Source organism: Pezoporus flaviventris, unplaced genomic scaffold (assembly GCF_033815535.1).
Source record: "Pezoporus flaviventris isolate CSIRO_AGI_PZ_B2104156 unplaced genomic scaffold, CSIRO_AGI_Pfla_v1 ptg000030l, whole genome shotgun sequence".
NCBI classification, from domain to species: Eukaryota; Metazoa; Chordata; class Aves; order Psittaciformes; family Psittacidae; genus Pezoporus; species Pezoporus flaviventris.
This window is the reverse complement of record NW_026892578.1, coordinates 9,179,004-9,202,846: the sequence shown is the minus strand read 5'-3', so window position 1 is coordinate 9,202,846 and position 23,843 is coordinate 9,179,004. Positions and strand designations below refer to the sequence as shown.

Sequence of the window (23,843 nt, the reverse complement as noted above, 5' to 3'; positions counted from 1 at the left end):
CTGTTTGTATGTGGTAGATGTTTTCAAAGCATATGCATATCAGCAGGTTTCCCTATTTATTGGATTTGGATGGCAAGAGACTTTAGGTGGAGGCAGCTTGCTGCTGAGACTGGGTACCTTCTGAAAAAGACAAAACACAGGTATGCCGGAGTGCCAATAAAGCATCTTATGAATTTTAGAAGTCCAGTTTTCTTATCAGGCTTTAAAACTCTGTAAGGAATTATTTTCACTAATTTCAGTAGAGAACAAAAAAACCCCAAAACTGTGAAAAAAACCTAGCTGGCATTTTGATGCATTTTGTTATACTAAGCAGGCCAAGGTTGACCTCGTAAAGTTCAATTTACACTTGCAGTTCCTTTCCTACCACATTCACTCATGCAAAAGATAGAATTTTTTTATACATTCATTTTTGATTTTAGGAAATAATTCTAAGGCCTGATTTGACAGTATGCCGCTCTTGGTGCTTGTTCTGGTTTTGGCTGGGATGGAGTCAACTTCCTTTTAGTAGCTGGCACTGCTGTATTTTGGCTTTAGCCTGAGAACAATGCTGTTAACACAGCCATGTTTTAGTTGCTGCTAAGTAGCACTTACCCTGATAAAGGATTTTTCAGCCTCATTGTCTGCCAGTGAGAAGGGGCACAAGAAGACAGGAAGGATCAGAGACAGGACACCTGACCCAAACTAGCCAAAGGGGTATTCCATACCACAGCACATCATGCCCAGTATATAAACTTGGAGGGGTGGGAGGGGTGTGGAAAAATGGGGTAAATTAGACCACCTCACCCCACTCCCACAGTTACATTATAACCCTAAGGAAACCTTAGGTTAAAATGCAGCTGCTGCTTCCAGGATGGGATAGGGTTGGCATCTATGGAATCTACCTGATGATAGTTCCCAGGCAAACCTGGTTTCTTATCTCAGTGGCAGGGTTTACATTCTTTCAGTTCTCCTCCCCATCCCACCTGGGAAGAGGATAAGGCAGGGGGTGAAAGAACAGCTGCATGGCACTGAGTTACCAGCTGGGTTTAAACCACAACAACTGTATTCTCTTCTTTTTGCTTGATGCTTGTTATGCAAGTTAAGCTGTATTTACATATCATGTTTCTGCAAAATCTTTAAGTATATTGATCTTAAAAGAGACAGCATACTACTGTAAGTGATCACAAAGAAGTGCTTTTAAGCTCTATTTTTTCTTTTCCTTTCTACCTCTACCTTAATAGACATCACCAGAATGTATAAAACACTCATGAGACTTCCTCCAAAACAAAGATGACTACAGAGCATACCTGTCGGAGGGTAACTGTGCTTCAGCAAGTTTGACTACAGTAGGAAATATATCCATGTTACTTGTTGGTTCATCAAGATAGGCACCAGCCTGTATCATTCCAGGCCAACGAAGAAGCCCTGGTACACGAATACCTCCTTCCCAGTTCGTTGCTTTTCCACCTGAAAAACGTAAGTTTTGTTTGCTAAGAAATCAATTTCTTCTCAAAAAATAGCCACCCATAAGATTCAATTTCCAAATATTAAGCATTCTGTCTGTCTAGAATCTTTTCATCAAATGCTTTACCTCATTTTCAATTTGCTAGGTTTAGATTTTCCACATACAATCATTATTTTTCTCATAGTAAATCTACTAATATATATTAGAGCTTATAAAATGTGTTTAATTTACAAACAAAACTAAGTAACAGATGTAGGAGATAAAAAGGCACGTTGCAGGCATCTAAAGATAGAACTTTGCTTAGTGTGACGCATAGCTACATGAAGGTATAACCAAAAAACAGGAACTGAAAATAAATTGAGGTACGCCTATATGTCTGAGGTATGAACCCAGAGAAGATATAAGATATTTTAAAGATATAAGCTATAAAGATAAGATATATATAGACATAGATCTGTATCCTATATATAAATATACACACATATATATATACACATATATATAGACACACGGTCACACAATCTTGTGGCTGAAAAATCTTTAGCTCATGATTCTTTGTAATACAAATTTTTTGGTTACTTTTTTCATGGGCTTTATCAGAATTCATAATATTGAATAGTCACGGACATGTAATTACCTAGTCCAAAATCAGAAAACTTAGACTTTCTAATATCCAACATTACATCAAGCAACAATCTGTGCTTTAGTTGGTTTTGGAAAGCAGTGCCAAGTTCAGAGCTCAGCACAACTATCTGTCTTTTAGAGCAGCCTGAAAAATTTACTCTTGTTACTGCGTCAGATGCAATTCCATTCTCACGCTAAAGCATGTGGTTTCCTATCCTAAAGCTCAGGAAAGAGATACTTGCATTATTTTTGTTTACACTGTTGTAGAAAATTCCATTTTAAAAAAGAAAAATCTAAAGAAAATGTATATTTATGTTTATTAATGTGTTGCTTGGTGAGGTTTAAAACACCTGTCACCTAGGAGAAAGAAGTGTTCACCCAACAGTACGATGATTGGTTGTTAATTCAGCTGAGACCAGGGTAGATGTCAATGAATTGTAGAAAAGATGGCTCTACCCATGTACAACAGTCATTAGGTTTTTAAAACTCTGGTGAAGATTATGTGTGACTTAGCAGGAAAGTGTTAAGATTAATATCCTGACAAAACTATGGTTCACAGAAAATCCTACCGAGAAGGGGGGGCCCTCAGTTCAAGAAGGACAGGGAATTGCTTGAAAGAGTCCAGCGCAGGGCAATGAAGATGATTAAGGGAGTGGAACATCTCCCTTATGAGGAGAGGCTGAGGAAGCTGGGACTCTTTAGCTTGGAGAAGAGGAGACTGAGGGGTGACCTCATCAAAGTTTGCAAATATGTAAAGGGTGAGTGTCAGGATGATGGAGCTAGGTTTTTTTCAGTGATGTCCAGTGACAGGACAAGGGGCAATGGGTGTAAACTGGAGCATAGGAGGTTCCATGTGAACATCAGGAAAAATTTCTTTACTGTGAGAGTGACAGATCACTGGAACAGGTTGCCCAGGGGGGTTGTGGAGTCTCCTGCGTTGGAGATATTCAAGGCCCGCCTGGACAAGTTCCTGTGTGATGTACTCTAGGTTACGCTGCTCTTGCAGGGGGGGTGGACTAGATGATCTTTTGAGGGCCTTCCAACCCTTGGGATTCTGTGATTCTGTGAAAAGTAAAAGGACATAAAATTACAGGTATCCACAAATTAAGATATTTTCAGTGAATAGCTATGCTGGGGAGATGATTTAGTTCATGAGATGGATCCTAGTTCTGTGTACACATCACAGCAGCTTGTTGGATGGACAGTATGGACAGACAGAAAACTCAGCTGATCTATACCATAGGTAGCTTTTAGTGCAAGGTTTCCTTTATTTCTCTATACCTGTCTGAACCTAGTGACAGTGCTAGATAGACTGGATTGTTTAAATAAATTCTTGTTTTATTGTTGCATTCCGTGTAATCTGAAGAGAGAGTAATTTCAAGGTAAGTGGAATTCTATTCCCACACGTTGAAATTCTTAAAACCTAGATATTGGATCACTTTCACAGCTCCTAGGTTCACAGCCCAATTTTCTTGAGTCATTACAGAACAGGACAAAAACTTGCACATTACCCAAGCACAAAGGGTGCACTCAGCAAACTCAGCCTCCCTGCTGTGAGATACAAAAAGCAAAATGGACTCCACAGCAGGGCTATCTCCTCACTTATGTCCGTGAAGAAGTGACTGCTGTTTCCCTATCAAAAGACTAATTGGAGCATAATTTTTTTATATCTCTGGAGGTTAGGAATAGCAAGGAACCAGGGCAGGAATTACAGGTCCATTGCGGAAGACTGTCTTCTATTATCTGTGCCTACATGGTGTTCATCTTCATTAGAACTAGTTTTACTGACATCACTGGAGTTGCTTAATGATATGATATGATTACAAATCCCTTGATATACATTGTCTTTACAACTCTAGCTGTTAAATGTTGTTCAAGCTAGCTACATTCTTTTTTCTTTAAAAAAAACCAAACACCAAGGGTTCACTACTAATGCTTGAAACATAAATCAAACATCCAAATAGATAAAATATTAGAAGTAAAATAAAAAAAATCACAGTAGGTCATTATTTTAAAATAAAATATTTTGATATTTAAGGATCTGACTCATTAGTTTTACATTCTGCTTGAACTTGGCAACACTGAAACAGAGAAAAGACAGCAACCTAGTAGTCTTTATGCCCAGCAAACTCTAGGCAGCCTAGCTATATATTATTTTTCTTCTCTTAAATTCTTCAAAAAATATTTTTAAAACAGCATAAAACACCCCAGGCTGTATTTTCATGCTTAGCTATCTATGCTTTCTGAGTAGCTGCACCCTCCAGTGCTATATTGGACAATAGCCTACATTTACCTTTCCTGAAAAATCTGCAGGAGCAGACTAAGTACAGACATAACTCTTTGCAGTCATCCACAACACGATGCCAAATTTCCATTTTAACCTCATTTTAAATCTTAGCTATGAGAATATTTCTTTTTTTCTCCCTCTGGTTTAAACTGACTGCTATTACTGAACTCTGGGAACAGAGCTTTTACAAAAGATGATATATAAATGGGGAACTCTGTGGTATATCACTATTAATATTTTGAATAATGAATGATGAAAACTATTTAAAATAACTCGCTTAGATCATTTGGGTTATAACCATACTGCCCTTTCTGTCCTTCTTATATTCTTCTAAAAACAAAGCTTCCAAACCCAATTAATTCTCTTGAATTATAGAAAAATGCAAGGAAATTAATTATTCTACCCACCTGTAGTGGATTTCATGCTACTATTCGTTACTTTAGTAAATGATCAAACAGCAATTTCTTTTCAGTAGCAAGTTTACTATTTCACTGATTTTTAATCTGGTTTATATACCTTTGTTAATTTTCAACTTGAGCTGTTCTTGTACAGGTGAACGCAACAGATATAGCTTATTTGAATGAATCTGACCTGTCTTCCAATCAAATGAGAGGGTTTCTAAAGATATTTTCTCTTTCAGTTAAAATTACAAGACGGGTTGAATATATAAAAATCTGGATTGCTTCAGAGAAAATATAAAAGCTCAGTTCCAGCTCTCATTACAATCAAAGAGGAAACTCCAACTAATATCACTAAATACGCAATAGCAGAGTTCCTGAGGCCAGAGTAATGGTCAGCTTGATTATTCTGTGACTTACAGATAGGAAAAGGTTTACTACTAGCTTCAAGAAACACCGATGAATGAACTTATTACTGCAGTATATGAAATTATATAAAAATAATAAGCTTCAATAAAATATTGAATAGTTGATTCTTGCAGTCCTTGTTTAGCACTCACAGATCTGTAGTAGATGTAAAAATCAGAGTCTAAGTCCTTTAGACACATTCATTATTATTTTCCATGGATATTAACAAAGTATCTATGAATATACCTATTTTTAAGGCACAAAGCACTTTGAATGAATGTTGTACAAATGGTTTACCATTATCAGTGTTTGACTCCATTAGCAGATTCATGACCCACTCTAGCAGCATGACAGTAATCAAGTGCCTGTATTCATTGTGTTAAATGCTCCACAAGTACAAAGAAAGACAATTTTTCTAATATGCAGGTCCTAGGTACAGCAAATTATATTTAGATACACATCAAAAAGAAGCTAACAGAGTAATAAGAGATACAAGGAGACTCCATAGAAAATCCCACATGTAACAGAGTGGAATAAATGTCAATAACTGACAATGAGGGACGATTTCCACTGTTTGAATATGTACCAGTGGAATAGTATAATGATAAAAGGTATGGAGAAAAGATTTTAATGCCTTTTCTGTTTACTGCTATAAAGTACGGAATTGAAGAGACGCATTTTATAGCACAATTTTATAAAACTTATTCAAGGAATAAGTAATTAAGCAACTAAATAAAACTTACCACAATATAATTAGATTCAATATATCAGGACACCAAAAAGAATATAGTGGCATCCTTAAGACCATCTTAAACAGTGTGTTTATTCAATTGAGCAAGTATTCTATTCATCTTATCCTAAAACAGAGATCTAAAGTATTTTGGAAAACTAACCTTAGGTAGCTAGTTCCTGAGGGAAAGCTAAGATGACTAGCTCAAATGGACATGCTTAAATTGCAGATGTCAAAATAATGAGAAAGCAAGTGAAAAACACATAAGAAGAAGTCAGAGCAGGTATCCTGCATATCACTTTAAAAAAAAATACCCCAAAGTTCCATACCTTTCAACACAGAGATATCACAGAAAACAAACAAAAACAAACAAACAAACAAACAAATCTTGGAAAAATACCTTAGAAAGTTTTAAGAGACTTCAGTTAAAAACAACAGTTGCCATATTTTGATCTGAAAATGTTAATTTTAACAGGGTGAAAACTAATTTATATGTTATAAGTCATAACAACTTTTATAAACAACTTAGAGGTTATAAATTATACATGCAATGTGACTTACATGATAATATATTAAAAATCATTCAGTTACCTGATAAAGAGATAGACAGGAAAATAAATAGAAACAAAGATTTAAAGAGAAAAAGGAATCATAAACTTGAAGTTTCCAAAGAAAATAACTGGCCCAAAGGACTCAAAGGACCACTAAGTCCACAGGAACTACTAGGTTTCTTTCTCTGATCACTGACCAAAATATTGAGTAACCAGGCAAAATGCATTATCACATATGTACCCAGGAGTCCTTCAGGAGTTCAGATAAGAAAGTCTTGAGCTATTGGGAAAAAATTCTTACTGAAATAGCTACTATTTTTTTGTTTGGAGGCTGTATCCAGATTTCAAACTTTGAAAGATCTTTGAAAAGGACCTTCAGAAACAGTTTCAGGAACATAAATCATGGGTTAGGAGACAAAAGGTTGTCATGAATCAAAATCTGACTAACAGACAGGAAACAAAGAGATAAAACAACAGCCTGTGACACTATGCAAAAAAGTTAATATTAAGGTACCTTGATGCTACTCTGTGTTACATCCCTTGCTATTTTAATATATTTACTTCAATTTTGGAAGGGAAGTGAGCTGTGGAATTGAAAATTCCATGTATGACACATTGATCAAATTCAGAAGAAAAGACAATGGACTTCACCCCAAGCTGGATGGAACAGGAAACAAGATGCAGGTTCAAAATCTATAAAAGTATTTGCAGCACAAATGACCATCAGAATAAAAATTACTTATTCTAAGTAGTCTAACTAAGGCCATAGGCCTTAGTTATTCATACCATAACATTCACTACACACTTAAGAAAAAGGACCTATGCAAAGGCTAATGCTTAATGCACATCTGTAATTAGTAAGATACAAAGACAATAGGCAATCTATAGGATCTAATGGATAATATTAACAAGTAAGTATACAAACAGGTAGTGGCAAAATGTGAAAGGCAATACTTGCAAAACCATTTTAAAAGACTATATTTTGCAATTAGAAAGAGTTCAAAGAAGAAAATAATGAGAAATTAGGGACAAAAAAACCCTCATCAGTTAAGACTAAAGAGAGAGACTGGGGAGACAATTCTTTTCTGAATGAGGTATTAAAGAGAAAGAGGCATAATAAAAGGATATAAAAGAAAGGTAAAATGTGGAAGTTATAATAAGTTTTCCCTCCTTTATCCTATATCAATGAGGAAACAGTATTAAACTTCAAGATGTTCAATTAAATTTGCAACAGTCCCATTTCAAAACAGTAAATGAAAGCACTGTGCTTTCATTGCCAAACTATTTAGGCTATGCTAAGAATTTAGAAAGACTCAAAGTAGTATTTCATCTTCCTAGCATTTATATAACTAATGCTAAAGTTCTTTGTAGAATCTAAATTGACAGGTTTCACAACTTAAACCAAGGTTATACTACCTGGGACTAGGAAAATACCTTCTCAGGGACCTTCTTTATTTACTACACAGCTCCTGCACCTTCCTCCAAGGAAGTATCCTGACAATTGTCAGAAAAAGGCCATTGAAATCATAGGCCATGATTTTGATCCATCACTGCAATATTACTATATAATGTCTTCTGGAAAGGATATTGAAGAGAGAGACTGTAAATGTAAATGGCAGCAAGTAGTTAAACACTATGTTAGCTCTGGTCTCTAATTTCAAGGTCTATACAAATTTATGGTGACTGTTGCAGTCAGAACCCAAAGTAATAAAACCTTCAAAAGCAATTTCCCCATTCTGCATTCAGTCTTGCAGCACTAGCCTAACTCTCCAAACTCCTCTTAAAATTTATTATTGGTGCTCACTTGGCTGGATATCAAGACAAATTAGTGAGTTTGAATTGTGGAGATCTTTTGAGAGCTTTTGTTTTTAGGGCAGAATCAATTTTTGCTGAGCATACTGCTCCAGCTCAGACAAGAGGGTTAAGTGTCTTGATTCATATTCACATTCATGCAGTGCTCGTGCAAAAAGATAAGTAGTGCAGGTTGTATAGCAGAGACAATCTCTGGTAGAAGAAAAAAAGACGTGCATATCTCACAGCTTTATCAGATGATGCAAACACCTAGTGCTTGCACACATGAAGCACAAGCAGCATAAAGATAAATCTTCAGCTTTTTTTTTTTGGCATAATGCTATAACAGTGCGGAGACCTAGGGCTTCACAGGTCTGATATCCATTAAATCTTGCAGAGATGTACAGACCTACAGACCTCTAACACTATTTATTGTACATGACTTTTAATATGAATAAAGTCTTGCTAATTATGCAACTGATTGATCACTTCTACTTCATCCCTTTTGAAGATTTAGTGTGAGGTGTCCCTGCCCATGGCAGGTGGGTTGGAACTAGATGATCTTAAGGTCCTTTCCAACCCTAACTATTCTATGATTCTAAGAAAGATGATCCATAACATACTTGATAAATTGAGGACTGATATGGAGATGGAAAGAGTGGAAGATAAAGCAGAATTCATTGTATTTTTAAAAGACAGAAGTATATTCAAATGACTGCATTGATCTTTAATTTATTTCTATTTTATTAAGAATGTCTCTATGCAATATTCTTTTCTGTTTCTTATATAGTGATTATTTTCTATCCCATAGTATAGTACAACATTTGCCAGCATAGCATAGGTAGTAACTGCAAACAGCACAATTAATATTAAAAATCACTCCCCAAATAACTGTATCAGTCAGATTTTTTATTAATTCAGATTTATTTCAAATAGCTCTCCATTCTGCAAGCATGAATAAAAAATTTTGCAATGCTTGATAGAAAATGCTCAATTCAACCATGAAGTTCCTAAGGAAGACATATTCCCCAGTGCATTTGTCTTTTCTTCTGCCTCATCATTTATCCTGTATCTTATGTCTGGCATTCTAGAAGGCAAGTATCTTTTAGAGCTTCTAAAACCCCTCAGGCTGTGCCTACAGCTACGGATATGTAACCATATGGTTTCTTAATTACTTAAATCACTATGTAAAGCCTATGTGCTAACAGTCAAGATACATTTCACTCTGGTGTTAGCTGAAGGGGACCCATCTGATAGTTTGGAACCTGATGACTGGTGTTGCTCATTTTGCTTGTGTAGCATTTCCTTCACACACAGCTCTTTTAAAGCACAAGGGTCATTTCTCAGGCAGATACCTACTGACTAAAAACTGTAGAGTCTTCTCACTTGAAAACCTCACTGTATTGTTATTGTTTGTGTTTATTTTTCTTCCTTTTTTGCAGTTTTTCAGATGTTACATAACTAAGAGGAATGGCTGATCCATTGGTGGTTGTGCTGCTATCCAGAGGGACCTAGACAGGCTGGAGAAACGGGCCAAAAGGAACCTCATGAAGTTCAGCAAAGGGAAGAGAAGAAAAACCAGCTGAACATAGCCACTTCTTGGTGAAAGAATGAAAATAATTTTATCTCTGGTAAAACAAGAATATTCATCACATTTACTTAAAAATAATAAAAACAAGCATTCCTACCCTGATACAGTGAGATTATTAACAACATGTTGACATGCATTTTCCTAATGCTGTGTGTCTACTACTTGCACATTGAAAAACTGTTTTCTGTAGTTTGTCAGAAGGAATCATTTATTTACTATTTGATAATGTGGTCAATGAGCAGTCTGTGACTGACTAATCATAATCTTTGATTATGACCAGACTGACTGAATGTTATAGTCATGCTACCAAGCAGAACTTTTCCATCTCTACATCCTTCATTCGCTTATTCTCTTATCTCTTCTTGTCTGCTTTAAAAAAAGAAAAAAGAAAAAGAAAAAAAAATTCTGACAATAATTATTTTCATCCCCATGTTGGAACCATGCACTCAAACGTATCCAGTGATGTGGTACATTCCTACTGACTGAAGGGAATCACCATGCCAGAGATATAGGAATAGAAAAAATGAGGAAGGCTATTTGCTAAGCTGGAATTTTTCTTTTTTACAAATCACCATATTGCAACAAAAGCAATTCCTTTCACTACTGCTGTATGATGTCACCAGGAGAAAGTACACTACAATAAGGTAGACTTTAAATGCATTTTAAGTCTCCACAGAATAAACAGATTTTGTTGTACTAATCTCCTCAAGCCCTTCAGTAAAATACAACTAAACTCTGTCCTTTTAACTAAAGTCTCTCCCTTTCTAAATCAGCCCTCAATTCAGTGTGTTATGCACTATTTTCAAAACTCTCTCAGTATTTTCTGCTTGAAGTCTTGTCCTTTTCTGGCTATTGTTGCCCATCCCAAACTCAATCCAGCTCTGACTTTTTTCTTTCTTTAACCTAACTTTCCTTTTCTACTTTTTCTGTAGTGACTATAATGGACTCTGTTCTCCCATCTTCTCTGTATATTCTGTTTCTGTGATCCCACTCACTCCATGGTATTTAACTCCTAATTATGATTCCTGGTGCCTCACAAACCCCCTTTTTTCTGTTCTATTCTGCTATACGGCCATTATAGTAAGTACTATGAACTGACATCCTTCCAAAGCTATATCTCTGCCCAGTTCAGGAGTATATTTGCTAGTGTTAAAACTCCACAAAGCTCTGGCTGATTATGTACTCTGATTGAGCTGCTGTATTTGACAAGTAAATCTTTTATATTTACTACCTACTTTTGAAATTTGGAATGACAGTCATGAGAAGTTTACTATTAGGGAGTCAAGTTTTGACCTTGGCCATAGAGTAAGTTAAAGTTTTGGAGGGAAAACAAAGAGATTATAGTTTCTGACAGAGATTTTAAGAATCACCAGAGAAAGTTCACCTTTATATATGCCATTGTATCCTCCATGGACTTCTCCAGAACTGGAGATTTCTTCCACATGAGCCCCTTGGTCAGACGTAAAGTATACGAGAGTTTTATCACTCAGATTATATTTGTCCAGCACATCCAGAATCTGCCCTAGGAAAAAAAAAAATAAGAAAATGAGAAAACAGCTTTAATGTCTTTGACTGGCTTTTTCATTAGCCTTGGCACATACAAATATTTTTGTCCTTACACCTTTTTAAGATCACTTTCCACACAAATACTATTATACATAGCAATTGGCCTCTTGCAGCATACAGTAGGGGACAATTGCGCAAACCTTGTTGCAATCAGGACCATGGTTCGATTGCTGCAGGGTTGAAGCATAAAATAAGAGGATTTGTGCACATCAGAGAAAAAGGCTGATCCACAGGGAGCCAGTGACCTTTGGAAGCAGTTGCTCTCAATCAAGGAAACCCCTCAGCAAGAAGATTCAAACCGCTGAGGATATCTCAGAGTCTCAGCATGCAGAATAGAGCTAATAGTTTGGGGGTAAAGCTTTGCTGCTTAGCAACCTGTAGAGGCAGCATGGCAAAAATCTCAGTGCGAATGTTAGAATAAAACATTCTAAGAAAAAAAGGAAGTTAATGTATGGAGTACCTCTGAAGGCCCCATGTTTTGTTATCAAACCTACTAATTAGTCCCTAATTTCTCATGAGATAAGAATAAACATCAACTAAACTCAAAATGTGCAAATTAATACATACACATGCACATTTTAAAAGAGGAATCCACATGGATGTGTTCTGTAACTCTAAGCCATATGGGCTTATGCTCCTTTTTCACAAATGACTCCTCATACTGGCACTGTGGAGAGCCTTGCAGGACACGTAAATTACATTCAAACCTATTTAGATTGAATTCTTTAAAGATGGTTTCTCTATGAAGGAGAATGAAACCGCTCTTTGTAACTTGCTCCAGTGAATTTCATGTGGAATTTAAAATTATTGGTCCTGGAAAATGATCAAGGTTTAAGAATATACTTCACATCAGCCTGCAAATGAGCTTTAACCTCGTCCTTTAGGGATCTTAGAGCATATAAAGATAATTCTGTCTTCACAACCATTTTATCTTTACTCTTTTTACTTAAACATCCAAGGTCAGTCCAATTTCAGTGTTAATTTTGATTTGCTCGACTAAAAATTAGTTCATCAGCTGATGCCAAATTATTGTGTCAAGAAGGCTGAGATAAGAACTTTGAAATACGGAGTCTTCTTTAAAGATTTTCAGATCATATTTCTGTTGCTATACGCTTTTTTTTTTTTTTTGGATAAGGAGTAATTACCTTACCTTATTGCTACTATTTCTACATGTCTTTTAATGTTATAGCATTCTAAAACTGCCTTTTTAAAAAGGCTGACTGTTTTAATTTCTCATCAGCTCAATTGACTGGGTGATGAATAAAGGAACATCAGCAGTTAAGAAGGCAATACCTGTTGGTCTTGTTTGTAAACTAAGAGCAAAGAAGAAATGTAAGAGCAAGAGGGTTTGTTTATGTAAATTTTGAAACCTTGTGGGAGTAGAAATTTCTCAACAGAGCTGAGAAAAGTCTGTTACAAAGGCTGACGTTTTAAAGTTGGTGGGTTGAGGGAAAATCATGCAGATCCATCTGACAAGTCACTGGCTTGCTGCAGTGGGTGATTGCCAGAAAAGAAAAAAGGCAATTTCCAATTGGCCTCTGAGGTTGTCTGGAGAATGTACTTGCTAAGTAATTACCATATCCTTTGGAAAAGCTGCACTGATTGTAGAAAAGTAGGGTATGCAGATAAATTAGGGCATTATGTGTGGATATTCAACCACATGACCTCCTGAATTCTCTTTCAACAACTAACAATCTATGGTTTTGTGATTCTATGATTATAGTAATAAATGGGATTGCACAAGCAAATATATGTGCAATGGCAGGCGCAAATATATTTTTATTTACATGCAGTTTTTCATGATGAAAAGGGATTTTACAGTTCACCCTGTATATAAAACAAAATGAAAATAAAATGAGAATTCTGCTCAGTAAATCACATTAAATAATCTCAGAGACATCTGCTGTCATTCAATAATGGATATTTTGATTTCCTAATCATTTCAGGAAAAATGAAAAGCAATGAAAAATATCTCACTATCACAAATAATTAAATAGTCATCATTATAATTAATTTTTTTTTTTCCTCTGGAAGCAAGGTTGATTGGCTTGACTTGGCCTGAAAAAAAGATAAATTCTGGCACTCGAATGTTACCATTTCAGAAAAAAAACCCAAGAAAACAAACAAACAAACAAAAAGAATCCACCACCAAACCAGTCAAAAAACAACCAACCAACAAACAAAACCAAAAAAATGCACAGAAAGTCTCATAAAAGCTTGTCTAACTCAGTGGTAAAACTTCCATTTTCTTCATTTGGATTTTTAAACACAAAAAAGATTGGTTACATTAGCATCAATTAACAAATGCTAACATGACAGTTTATTTTAGCAACAACATTTTGCAGTACAGATGGACTAATAGTCACAATTCAAATGACACTATTGTCAGAGAATGGCAATCACAAATGCACTCACAGAAATGAAGCAGAACTTCCACTTCTATTTTCATCTTGAACACTGCCACCTTCTAGAATGAAAACTATAAATAAACAATATAGTGCGTGCTACTAAGTGATAAGCCCCATAAAAATGCATTTGAATGATGTGGCCACTCTTAACACAAGCAACACATTCACTTACTGGCATTTCTAAATGGTAACCAATACAGAAGAAAAAATGCAAAGAATGTATTATAGGCCTCTGTGAACAGATACCTTTCACATGCAATATTACATCAATTTTGGAAGCAAATACTACAAAGTAGGCAAAATACATCCTCTACTGTTTTCTTATAACAATTTAACTTCTTTAACTCTCCACTTTCATTATTTCTGTCGATTTCACAGAGACTTTAGGATTAAGTTAAAAACAATACTGTGTTTACAAATGTGTTAGTGATTTGGAAAACTGTCCAAAGGTTTAGACAAGCAAGTGCATGAGCAAATGCATTCAATTAATAAATTATTTTACTGCCATTTGAAGTCAATAGGACTGAAATGTTATTTGTGTTAATTTGAAATAATTCAGTCTTCTAAAATTATGAATTAAAAAGCCCAGAATACAGAAGACCTCTGTGTAGGACAAAATATTGAGGAAAGCTTTAAAGTAGTTTGCCAGATCTGCAGAAAGAATCGGATTCAGAAGGAGGCTTAAGGGTCTGTCTCAGAACAAGGCAGTTGATGATAAAGGGAATTCCTGTAAATACAATTTTTTTCCCCCACGCCAACAGACTTTTAAAGCGCTCTGTTTCATCCATAATCTTCCAGTAATCTTGAGACAGTTACTGGACAAAGAGTGATCTGGGAAGATCAGCCATCACATCTCTACCTAGAAGCAGTAGTTCGTTGTGGGTTTTGTTGCTGTTGTTTAGTTTTCTTGAATTATTTTTATTTGTGTTTTCAGAATTTCCTACCAATACTAATGTTTGGTTTTGAGTAGAATCATTAATCAGAATCACAACTAACGTAATCAGCTGAAGGGGGTCACCTCGGTGAGTGGCAATTCAGGAGTACTTTCAGTACATGCATAAACTCCTACAAATTAACCTTACGTGCAGAAGTATCTGGAAGCCCATATTTCCCCCCCAAAAGATACTGAAGCTGTTCAACTATATAACCACTATACAGTAAACCTTTTGGGACCCTCTTCCTGCTACAGGATTTAATGAAGGCAATTCCACAGCTCATCATCTCTTTAGGAATCAAAGGCTAAGATTTTCACCTTATAAATACTTAATGTTACAACTTCTGCACACCGTCATGCAGAAGCTAACAATCATTTTAATCTCTACACTGATTTTGCATGATGAAAAAAGATACTTAACTCTTTAACTCACTGATCTCATTACAAAATACACTGACTAAAACCTTCGTATAAAAACAAGCTTAGACTAAGACATTCCTATCTTAATTTTTGGGTTTTTTTACATTTCAGGTTATAAATATGCAAATGTTTCTGTGGTATGCTCAGAGCCATCCAGTTTCCCCTTGATAAATATGCAAATCAGTTTGTCTCTGCAGAGAGGAAGTAATTATCACTTTCAGACCTAGTCATTGAGCTTAGCACTTGAGGTAAAGATGGAAAGTAATAAAACCATTGACAGCAACACAAGAAGTGGCTGCACATATGGTGAATAGTACATAAACTCTGCATGCACTTGTTTAACATTCAGAGCTAGAACACAGCTACTGGAAAGTGGAAATTCTGGGGTGAAGCAATAGGTTGATGTTACAGCATGTTATCTGAAGATGAGTGATTCTGCATAGGGGAAGTATTAGTATATGAACATCAAAGGTGAGGTGAATACTAGTTATGATAACTGCTTGTACTAGAACAGAAAACAAATGCATAACTAATTAAAAAATGTACAATAATTCCTGCAGGAAGAAAGTGGAGTATAGATTCAGTGGAAAGTCTTGAATCAGTCTTATTGTGCTATTATTATTTTTAAAGTTATTCTATGGAATCAGCCCATACAAAGAAGTCTTCTCCAAAGTACAAAATTGGAGTTTCAAATGTGCTCAGTTCTTGCTATGTGGGGTCTTTGGTGTCAACAGGACATTATGCCAAACAAGTAATACCTGCTTCTGAAAAAAAGCACATCTATACTAGTGTTTTAATTCAGATCAGGAGTGCATATTTCCAGTAAATCCAGTCAGGGGCAGTTAATATATTTTTGTTTGCATAGCAAAGCCCTCTTGGATTTTGCGACCTGGATTCCTTTCAAATGAAACAAAACTTGAGGATGGACTCCAGGCATGCACCTAAGGCACTCACACTGCTGATGGGCATTTGGTCTACAAGACCACAGTAGAGCTGGTCTGAAGTGGATTTCCCATCTCTGCTAATGTGCTGACAGTCTCTCTCCAGCTTTGAATAGTTCAGACCTGCCCCTGTTGGAAGTTCAAAACACGGCAGGACTGATGAATCCTACACTGAAACTCTGGTGTTAGCACAATCAAGTGCCACTTATGCACATTGTAGATACATGGGGGTGGGATCTACAAACTGTGTACCCATCTCCATCTGATATAGTTACTATAAAGATTTTTTAAGATCAGTAAAGTAGAAGAAGCATTTTCATACACAGCTCACCTATCTTAAGATGAATGAATTTGGCCCCAAGAAATCTGAATTCTTTTCACAATAAAATAAGGTGAAACAATTGCCCTAGATTTACCTACCTACCATTGCCATGCAAATTATGCAATTGTTAGGTCCAGATAGGTCTGGAGAACATCAAACATTTTTCTATTGGATTCCCCTAGACTCAGGGTGAGGCAAGTAAAATCAGTGCTTGGAGAAGGGCAGTCTTTTTAAAAAAAGCAGAGCAACTTTTGTGTGAGGTTAGCTAAGCTATCCTTGTGAATTTACTTTCTGTTTGGCTTTGGATTGCCATCTAATTGTAAACTTGTAATTGACTTGTGACTGTTTCTACGGTCTTATAAGTATAATGTGTCTTTCAGACCTCAGGATAAATTTTCAGCATAGTGCACAGCAGATTAGGTATGCACTGCTTAGCAGTTATGAATAAATCAACCGAATTTTGACTTGTAATTATGCATAAGTTTTTCCTAGAGATAAGTACCACATATCTCATTTTTCTTATTCATATAGGGTTCAATTTAGCTTGTAAATGTTAAAGTTGAAATGATACTTTAGATATTTATAAATACAGGTGGATAATGAAGCACAGAGTTAAGATGTGATTAGGAAAGTTGTGAAGACTTGTAAGTATAGCTGCAATATAGACAATGCAGGATGGAAAAGTTTCTCATATTTACATCAATACTATAACACTAATGATAGATCATTAAAGGTCAAAAGTATAACTATTCGGTGGCTGTCTCCTTATTAGTATTTAAATTAGCTAATAAATGTATTGCTTGAAATTCACTTTTAGACCTTACATCTGTTGAACATAAGGCTATGTATTTCTAATGCAAACCTTAATTTTTAGTCTGCTTAAAATTCTAAAATATGAGAGATGGTCATGCATTTTAGAAGGGTCCATTGCATTTGCATTTTGCATGACAGCTGTGATAACCTTTTGAGGAAATTTGCATCTTCATTCTGCACACATCTGAGAATAAGATGCCATTTCACACATACAACTAAGATGCATAATGCAAATCACACTGTCTAGTTCCCCACTTTGAGGTATCCCATATTTTCTTTCAAATTTTGGAAGGTATTTCTCTAGGTAGGACCTAGACAAACTGTAAAGACAACTGAAGGATGCTGTTCATTTCTGAATTAGACTGTCAGGTGAAGTTAAGGTTTCAGTTATTTGACCATTCCAATATAAGCTGATGGTGATTGATTCAATAATTATGGAGTGATAAACCCTTCTCCATATCTTCAAAGGTTTAAACATCTGTCAATGTCAGACTCAGTTTTAAACTGAATATGCATATGCTCTTAGATCCAGATGCATAACGCCAAGTTTTTGCCAGATTAAAGTATGAAGAATTATGAAGAATTTAAAAAAGGGCAAGTAATTTAACCCCACTTTTTAATCCTCTGCACTTTTCTGAAAATTATAAAGTATTTGTCAGTGTGTTTGTTTCATTTTTATAATTTTTGTTAAATAAAATTGGAACTGTGATAAAATTGATTGACATTAGAGCCTAAGAATTTCTTGTCTGTCAGCAGCCAAGCCTTGTAACCTTTGGGAGTAAATTTTAAAAATTTGGTATAATCATATACCATAAAGTTAAGAGGCCTTTCATCAAGATCAAATTAATAGTCCTCAGGAAATCTTAATTACTTTAATTTCCTGGTTTTCTGGTTTGAATTGTATAAAGCTAATCTTACATAAAAGTAGCTGTGCATTAAGTCACCCCAAAACACAAGATGCCTCTTTCTTAGCCTGGACAGGACCACTACCATTCACACTTACTAATTCATCTACTTCTCTAATTGCATTGAGGCAACTCAGTGGCTTTTGTGCTTAAGACACTTGAAGGTTATTATGCAGTCACCATTTTCAAACCATGCTACCTGTGAATGAATCTCTGTACAGATACTGTTAATACCAATAAGAAAGCAAGCTTGACTGATAATTGTTCTCAAGGGAGTTTTCCGCTAATGAATACAAACTCCAATCTGCCTTGTCTAGATGACATTCTAAATTAAGTAAAAAAAATCCAAACAGATTGAAGGTCTCAGATCTTCCTTTATGATTCAGGCTTTGCTGTTTGTTTGGGTTTTGGGTTTTTTTTTCAATTCTCCTTCTTTCATTTTTTTTTTTTTTCTGTTCCCATTATGTGTATGTGTGAGTTCAATATGACAGTATCTATGTTTATTTAAATTCCAGAGGATCCTTTCAGAAGGGAAGGCAAATATTTTTTCAGGTCGTTCTCACTGATCATAGATGACTAGCTGAAAAGATTGTTCACTACCTTATGAAATGGGACTTTGATTCCTTAATTGATCTAAGGGCCCTTGTAAAAGTACAGCCTATTCAGGAAGAGCTTTTGTTGAAGTTTCAGAGTAGTATTCAGTAGCAGAACAATAAAAACAAAACAAAACAAAATAAAAAATAATAAAAAAAAAATCTGCCTTTTTCTGGTCAAAGGCCTGCAAAAAGAAACATGTCACTCACTTTAAATTAGTTTGAAAATACTTGTCTCTGCCTTAAGCCAAGATGTATTTGATGCCCCAAGACATAGTAGGGGCGTGAAATCATGGAGGGCCCTGAAATCATCAGCCATTTCTTTTTTTTTCTGTCTTTTCTCTACCTAATTCTTACTCATGAATAAAGAAATATGTGATGTGAAATTACTAATATTGTTATTAATCTATTTTTATAGAGGTTTAACAATACGAATTCTATGTCTCATTTGGTTTGTAAAATGGAGTTACAAAAATGGACCTATGCAACTTTCCCGTGTGAAGGCAAGACAGATTTCTGGAAAGGCTCTGCTTTGCATACAAGCATCACAGTAAGATGTGGGTTTTAAGATAAATCTGAAGGATAAATATGAGATGAGAAAGGATCATTCACATAGCAACACCACAGATCAGCCGAAATACTGACATAGATACACAAACAAATTAATCTAACTGTAAATATATAGCATTTGGTGAAGAGAGGAGTTATTGCTAAGGTAAACTTTCCTAAGCACAGATGGAAAATAACTACTAGAATGCTGCAGACGGCAAGTTTCTTACTTATAGGAATACATAGATAGATAGGCAGGGACATGGTTAGTTCTTTCTGAACTTATAACCATGGTACTTAAGTATCACATACAGAGATAAAGAAGTATACAGAGAAAAGTAAGTATAGAACAGCAAATAGATTTTTGCTCTCAAAGGCACTAGAAAAGCATGGCTAGCTATACTCAGCCACTGACTGTATCATTATTGAGATCAAATAAGTAGGACAACAGTAAGATAGAGCATTTGCATACATTTCCTCATTGTGTATATTATTACATAGTGTGTCCTATTTAAAACAATTATTTTCTACCATTTTCCTGTGTATTCCTAAAGGTACAAAGGAACTTACATCACTCTTTCCTGAAGCTGGGTTGGAAGGGATCTTCAAAGATCATCTAGTCCAAACCCCTGACATGGGAAGGTACATCTGTCACTATTACCTGGTCCAGAGTCTCACCACACTCACAGAAAATAATTTCTTCCTAGCGTCACACTGTAATTTTTTTTTTTTTCATTATGTCCTATCTAAACCTATCCTGCTGCTGTTTAAAAGTGTTGCGCCTTGTCCTGTCAATACAGGCCCTAGTAACAAGTATCACTCTGTCTTCCTTATAAGACCCCTTCATATATTGTAAGACAGAAATAAAGTGTCCCTGAAGCCTTCTCTTCCCCAAGGTAAACAACTCCATCTCTGTTAGCCTGCCTTTATACAGGAGGTGCTCCAGCCCTCTGATCATCTTCATGGTCCTACTCTGGAACTCATTCCAACAGTCCACATCCCTCTTATGTTGGGCCCCCCAGAGCTGGATGCAGTACCGCAGGTGGGGTCTCACCAGAGCAGAGTAGAGGGGCAGGATCATCTCCCTCAACCTATAGGACATACTCCTCTTGATGCAGCCCAGGGTACAGTGTTTTTTTCTGGGCTGCAAGTGCACATTGCCAGGTCATGTCCAGTTTTTCATACACTGAACTGAATAGATAAATTATATCTGTTCCAATCATAAATAAAGAAAAAAATTCATGTATTACTTGTTTAATGTGTGCTTTGCTGTTTTGCAGTACAATAATCAGCTGTACTCTAGACTAGAAGGACTTTGAAGCCTTTCACTTAGGCATATTCTATACACATGGCTATACTTTTCATACTGCCAAAAAACATTATCTTCCATGACTTTGGTAGAAATACTGAGACATCTTGAACTAGTCATTCATTTCAAGCATCTGGCATTAAGTTATCTTTGGGTTTGCAGTAATACAGAATTCATATTACTTTTCAGGAGCTGACCATTCTTTAAGTTTAAAGCACATTCACATTGTATTATTTCTTGTTTGCCTGCTTTGTTTTTAAATTCCAGTCTGATTCAGAAGTGCACATAGAATCTATCTCTAAGCCATGAATATCTCATCCACTGACATACAAAAGCCTGAAAAGCCTAAAATATTTATCCTCATAACAGAAATTGCAATAGTACTTTAAAAGCATGTAAACTGAAGCACACAAAGGGCGAAGTTAATCATACATAATTTTAGGCAAACTAAGTGTGACATGAGTCCATCTAGTAGTTTGCTAAAGGATACTTGCTGAAAAAGGAAGATGCTTCTCCATTTCTCCTCCTTTGTGCTTTACCTGGAAGCTGGCTAGGAAAAAGGAGGGAATGGAGGGAAAGGTACTCTGCCTCCCTTCTTGTGGTAGCAGCAAGCTGCAAGATAGACTGAAGCAGTGGAATTTAACTTCATGCTGGTCTAAGATAGGGCTTTTATTATCCTAGAGTCTCTCTTTCATCATCTCAGTCAAACAACTCAGCCCTGAGGGGTCATGTGCTCCTTTGGATATTGACCTTAGTACTGTAACCTAAAATCTGCTGGGTGTTCTCAGGGTTAGTACAATGTGCTCTTTCTGAGGAAATGTGACAATGAAACTTCCAGGGGTGGGAGAGGGAATGATTTTAAAAAGAGGTAAGCCAAGAGAAAACAAAAAAGAAAACATTCAAAATAGTAACAAATACCCTGAGTACACTAAATAATGTACGGGGAAAAAGGACAAAAAGACAGCAACATTAATAAAAATAACAGGTAGGAAAGCGTAATGAACATTCAGTATCAGTTTTTCTGAAACAGCACCCTAAACTGAAACAAAATTGCAATATTTTACAACCAAGTATTGAGGAATAAAGCTGGAGAAGTGCAAAGTTATCACTTTACCAGTCTGCCTTTCACTAACCACAGCATCTTTATTCCAACCTTAACCTTAAAAACTTCATTATTTATCTCATTATTATACTTCATTATTACATAGAAAATGATAAAATGTTTTCTGTAATGCAAAATACAGAACTGATTTCTAGAATAATACTGATCTTTGGTAATATTACAAGCCTGCCTATTATATAGTGAAGTTGTTTCAGCAGTCAGACACACCACTGAAAAAAACCCAGCCACAGTCAATAAAAAGGCAATTCTACCAACCTCATCAATAAGAGCTTATTACCACATGGAATTTGAGCCTTGTGATTCAGCAGAGTAAAATTTCTGCATGGCGATTCACTAATAGGAACCAGCCTGGCAATGAACAACAGTTTACAACATAATCGATATTGCCATAAACTTTATTGTATTATTACTGTTTTCACTGAGAATTAGTTCCCCTCTTTTAAATAGTATGGTCTCAAAAAAATTAACATACTTTTCAGAAGAAGCATGAAAAAGTTTCATATCTCTCTCCAAGAAACAGCAGGGATGATTTAAAAAGAACCCCTAGGATTCTCAGTATCATCATTGAAACTGAAATGCGCATGGTCAATTTTAGTTTTTTTTTCTACGGTTAAAATTGATGCAGGCAACTATGAATAAATGGCAAAAGGCTGGAAGACTTTCCTGAATCATCACAGAAACTGTTCATATCACTATGCTTCACGTGTTGGTGAAGACCAGAAGACAACTGGAGATCCTGAGCCCAGGTGCACATTCTAACCATTTCTAAACTCCAACATGGATCCAGACCTGGAAAGATAAATGGCTTGCTTTCCCCTCTTCTCCACCTCCATTCCAGCTGAATTAAAGTCCTAACACTTTAGTATAGGTCCAGAGATGGATTAGTGGGTTACTGGCAGCAAAGCGTTACCTCAGTAGGTAAATCTGAACACCACCTCCGTGTCTTAGTTTCTCATCTGGGAAACCAATTAATGGGATTCGCCTGCCTTACAGAAACTTTGTGAAAGCGCTTATTTGTGAATATGTTATACAGTCTAGTGAAGAAATGCCACAGAAAAGATGAGTGGAAAAGAAATGCCATGTACACATATACTTAAAAGCTGTACCATAAAACACAAACATAGGAAGACTGATTTTTCCTGTCTTAAGAGTACCTGACTTCATAGCCTTACAATTCTCACTGTGCCTTCTGTGTGTTTGTAAGAATTCACAGACTGCATCAGTTATACTAAGGTACTGGGTAATCCACTACAAAACAATCTGAAGGTACAAGGAAGGGGTGTGGGAGGGAAGGTTTATTTTTGTCTTTAGTTCATCTGCTCCTCTGTTCATGTTTCATCTTCTTCCATAGGGATGTAACTTCTACCAGTAACATCCCTCACCTATTAATTAGCTCAGTTGCATCCTTTATTAAAACCATTATTACAAGCTCTATAAATACCTAGACAGATACTGCTTTCAGTGTCCAAGTGTTGAAGAAAAAGGATGGCAAAATCATGTTCATAAGACAGTGCTGAAGGTTTCAGGTTCACAACAGGGACACTTTGGCCAAAGAGAGCAGTCTGTCATTCTGATCCCTTGTTCTAGGTGACTGGCTTACTAAATTCCTGGTGACTTTCGGACAGGGCAAATGTAACTCCTCTTAACAGAAAGACAGTATCTGTGTGAAAAAATTTGCTATGCAGAGGCACTTCACCAGCACAGTCATTAGTAGCTTCCTTTAAACTGCTTTCCTAGTCTGTATTTTGGAGATTAGCTATAATTTGGATACAGTTAGCCCAGTCAGTTTCCTCATTACAACCTCGGCCCAAGTATATGTAGAAATCACTTGCAGGTCAATTTCGGTTTAAATCTTTATTGTGTTCTTAATCCCATTTCAAACACACCATTTATTTGTGAAATTAAACTTTAGGGAAAATGTTGGCAGTACATTTCCTTACAAAACTTCCTATCCTCTTGCTTGGAGAGTCACTGGGATGCTGGAGAGGGACTCTTCATCAGGGACTGTAGTGACAGGACAAGGGGTAACAGGTTCAAACTTAAACCAGGGGAAGTTTAGATTGGATATAAAGAAGAAGTTCTTTACTGTGAGGGTGGTGAGGCACTGGAGCGGGTTGCCTAAAGAAGTGGTAAATG

At 36.0% G+C, this 23,843-nt stretch overlaps 1 protein-coding gene across 9 annotated transcripts in view; it reads right to left on the bottom strand.

Annotated features, from left to right (window-relative positions):
• STS (steroid sulfatase) overlaps nt 1-23,843 on the bottom strand; it is a 98,548-nt gene that overhangs the window by 26,977 nt on the left and 47,728 nt on the right. For all 9 annotated transcript variants that reach the window (XM_061459859.1, XM_061459858.1, XM_061459850.1 and 6 more), the window contains 2 exons: nt 11,209-11,346; nt 1,287-1,446 (listed from right to left, as the gene is read on the bottom strand). In XM_061459859.1, the coding sequence (XP_061315843.1) occupies nt 1,287-1,446; nt 11,209-11,346 (298 nt within the window). The remainder of the gene's footprint in view (nt 1-1,286; nt 1,447-11,208; nt 11,347-23,843) is intronic.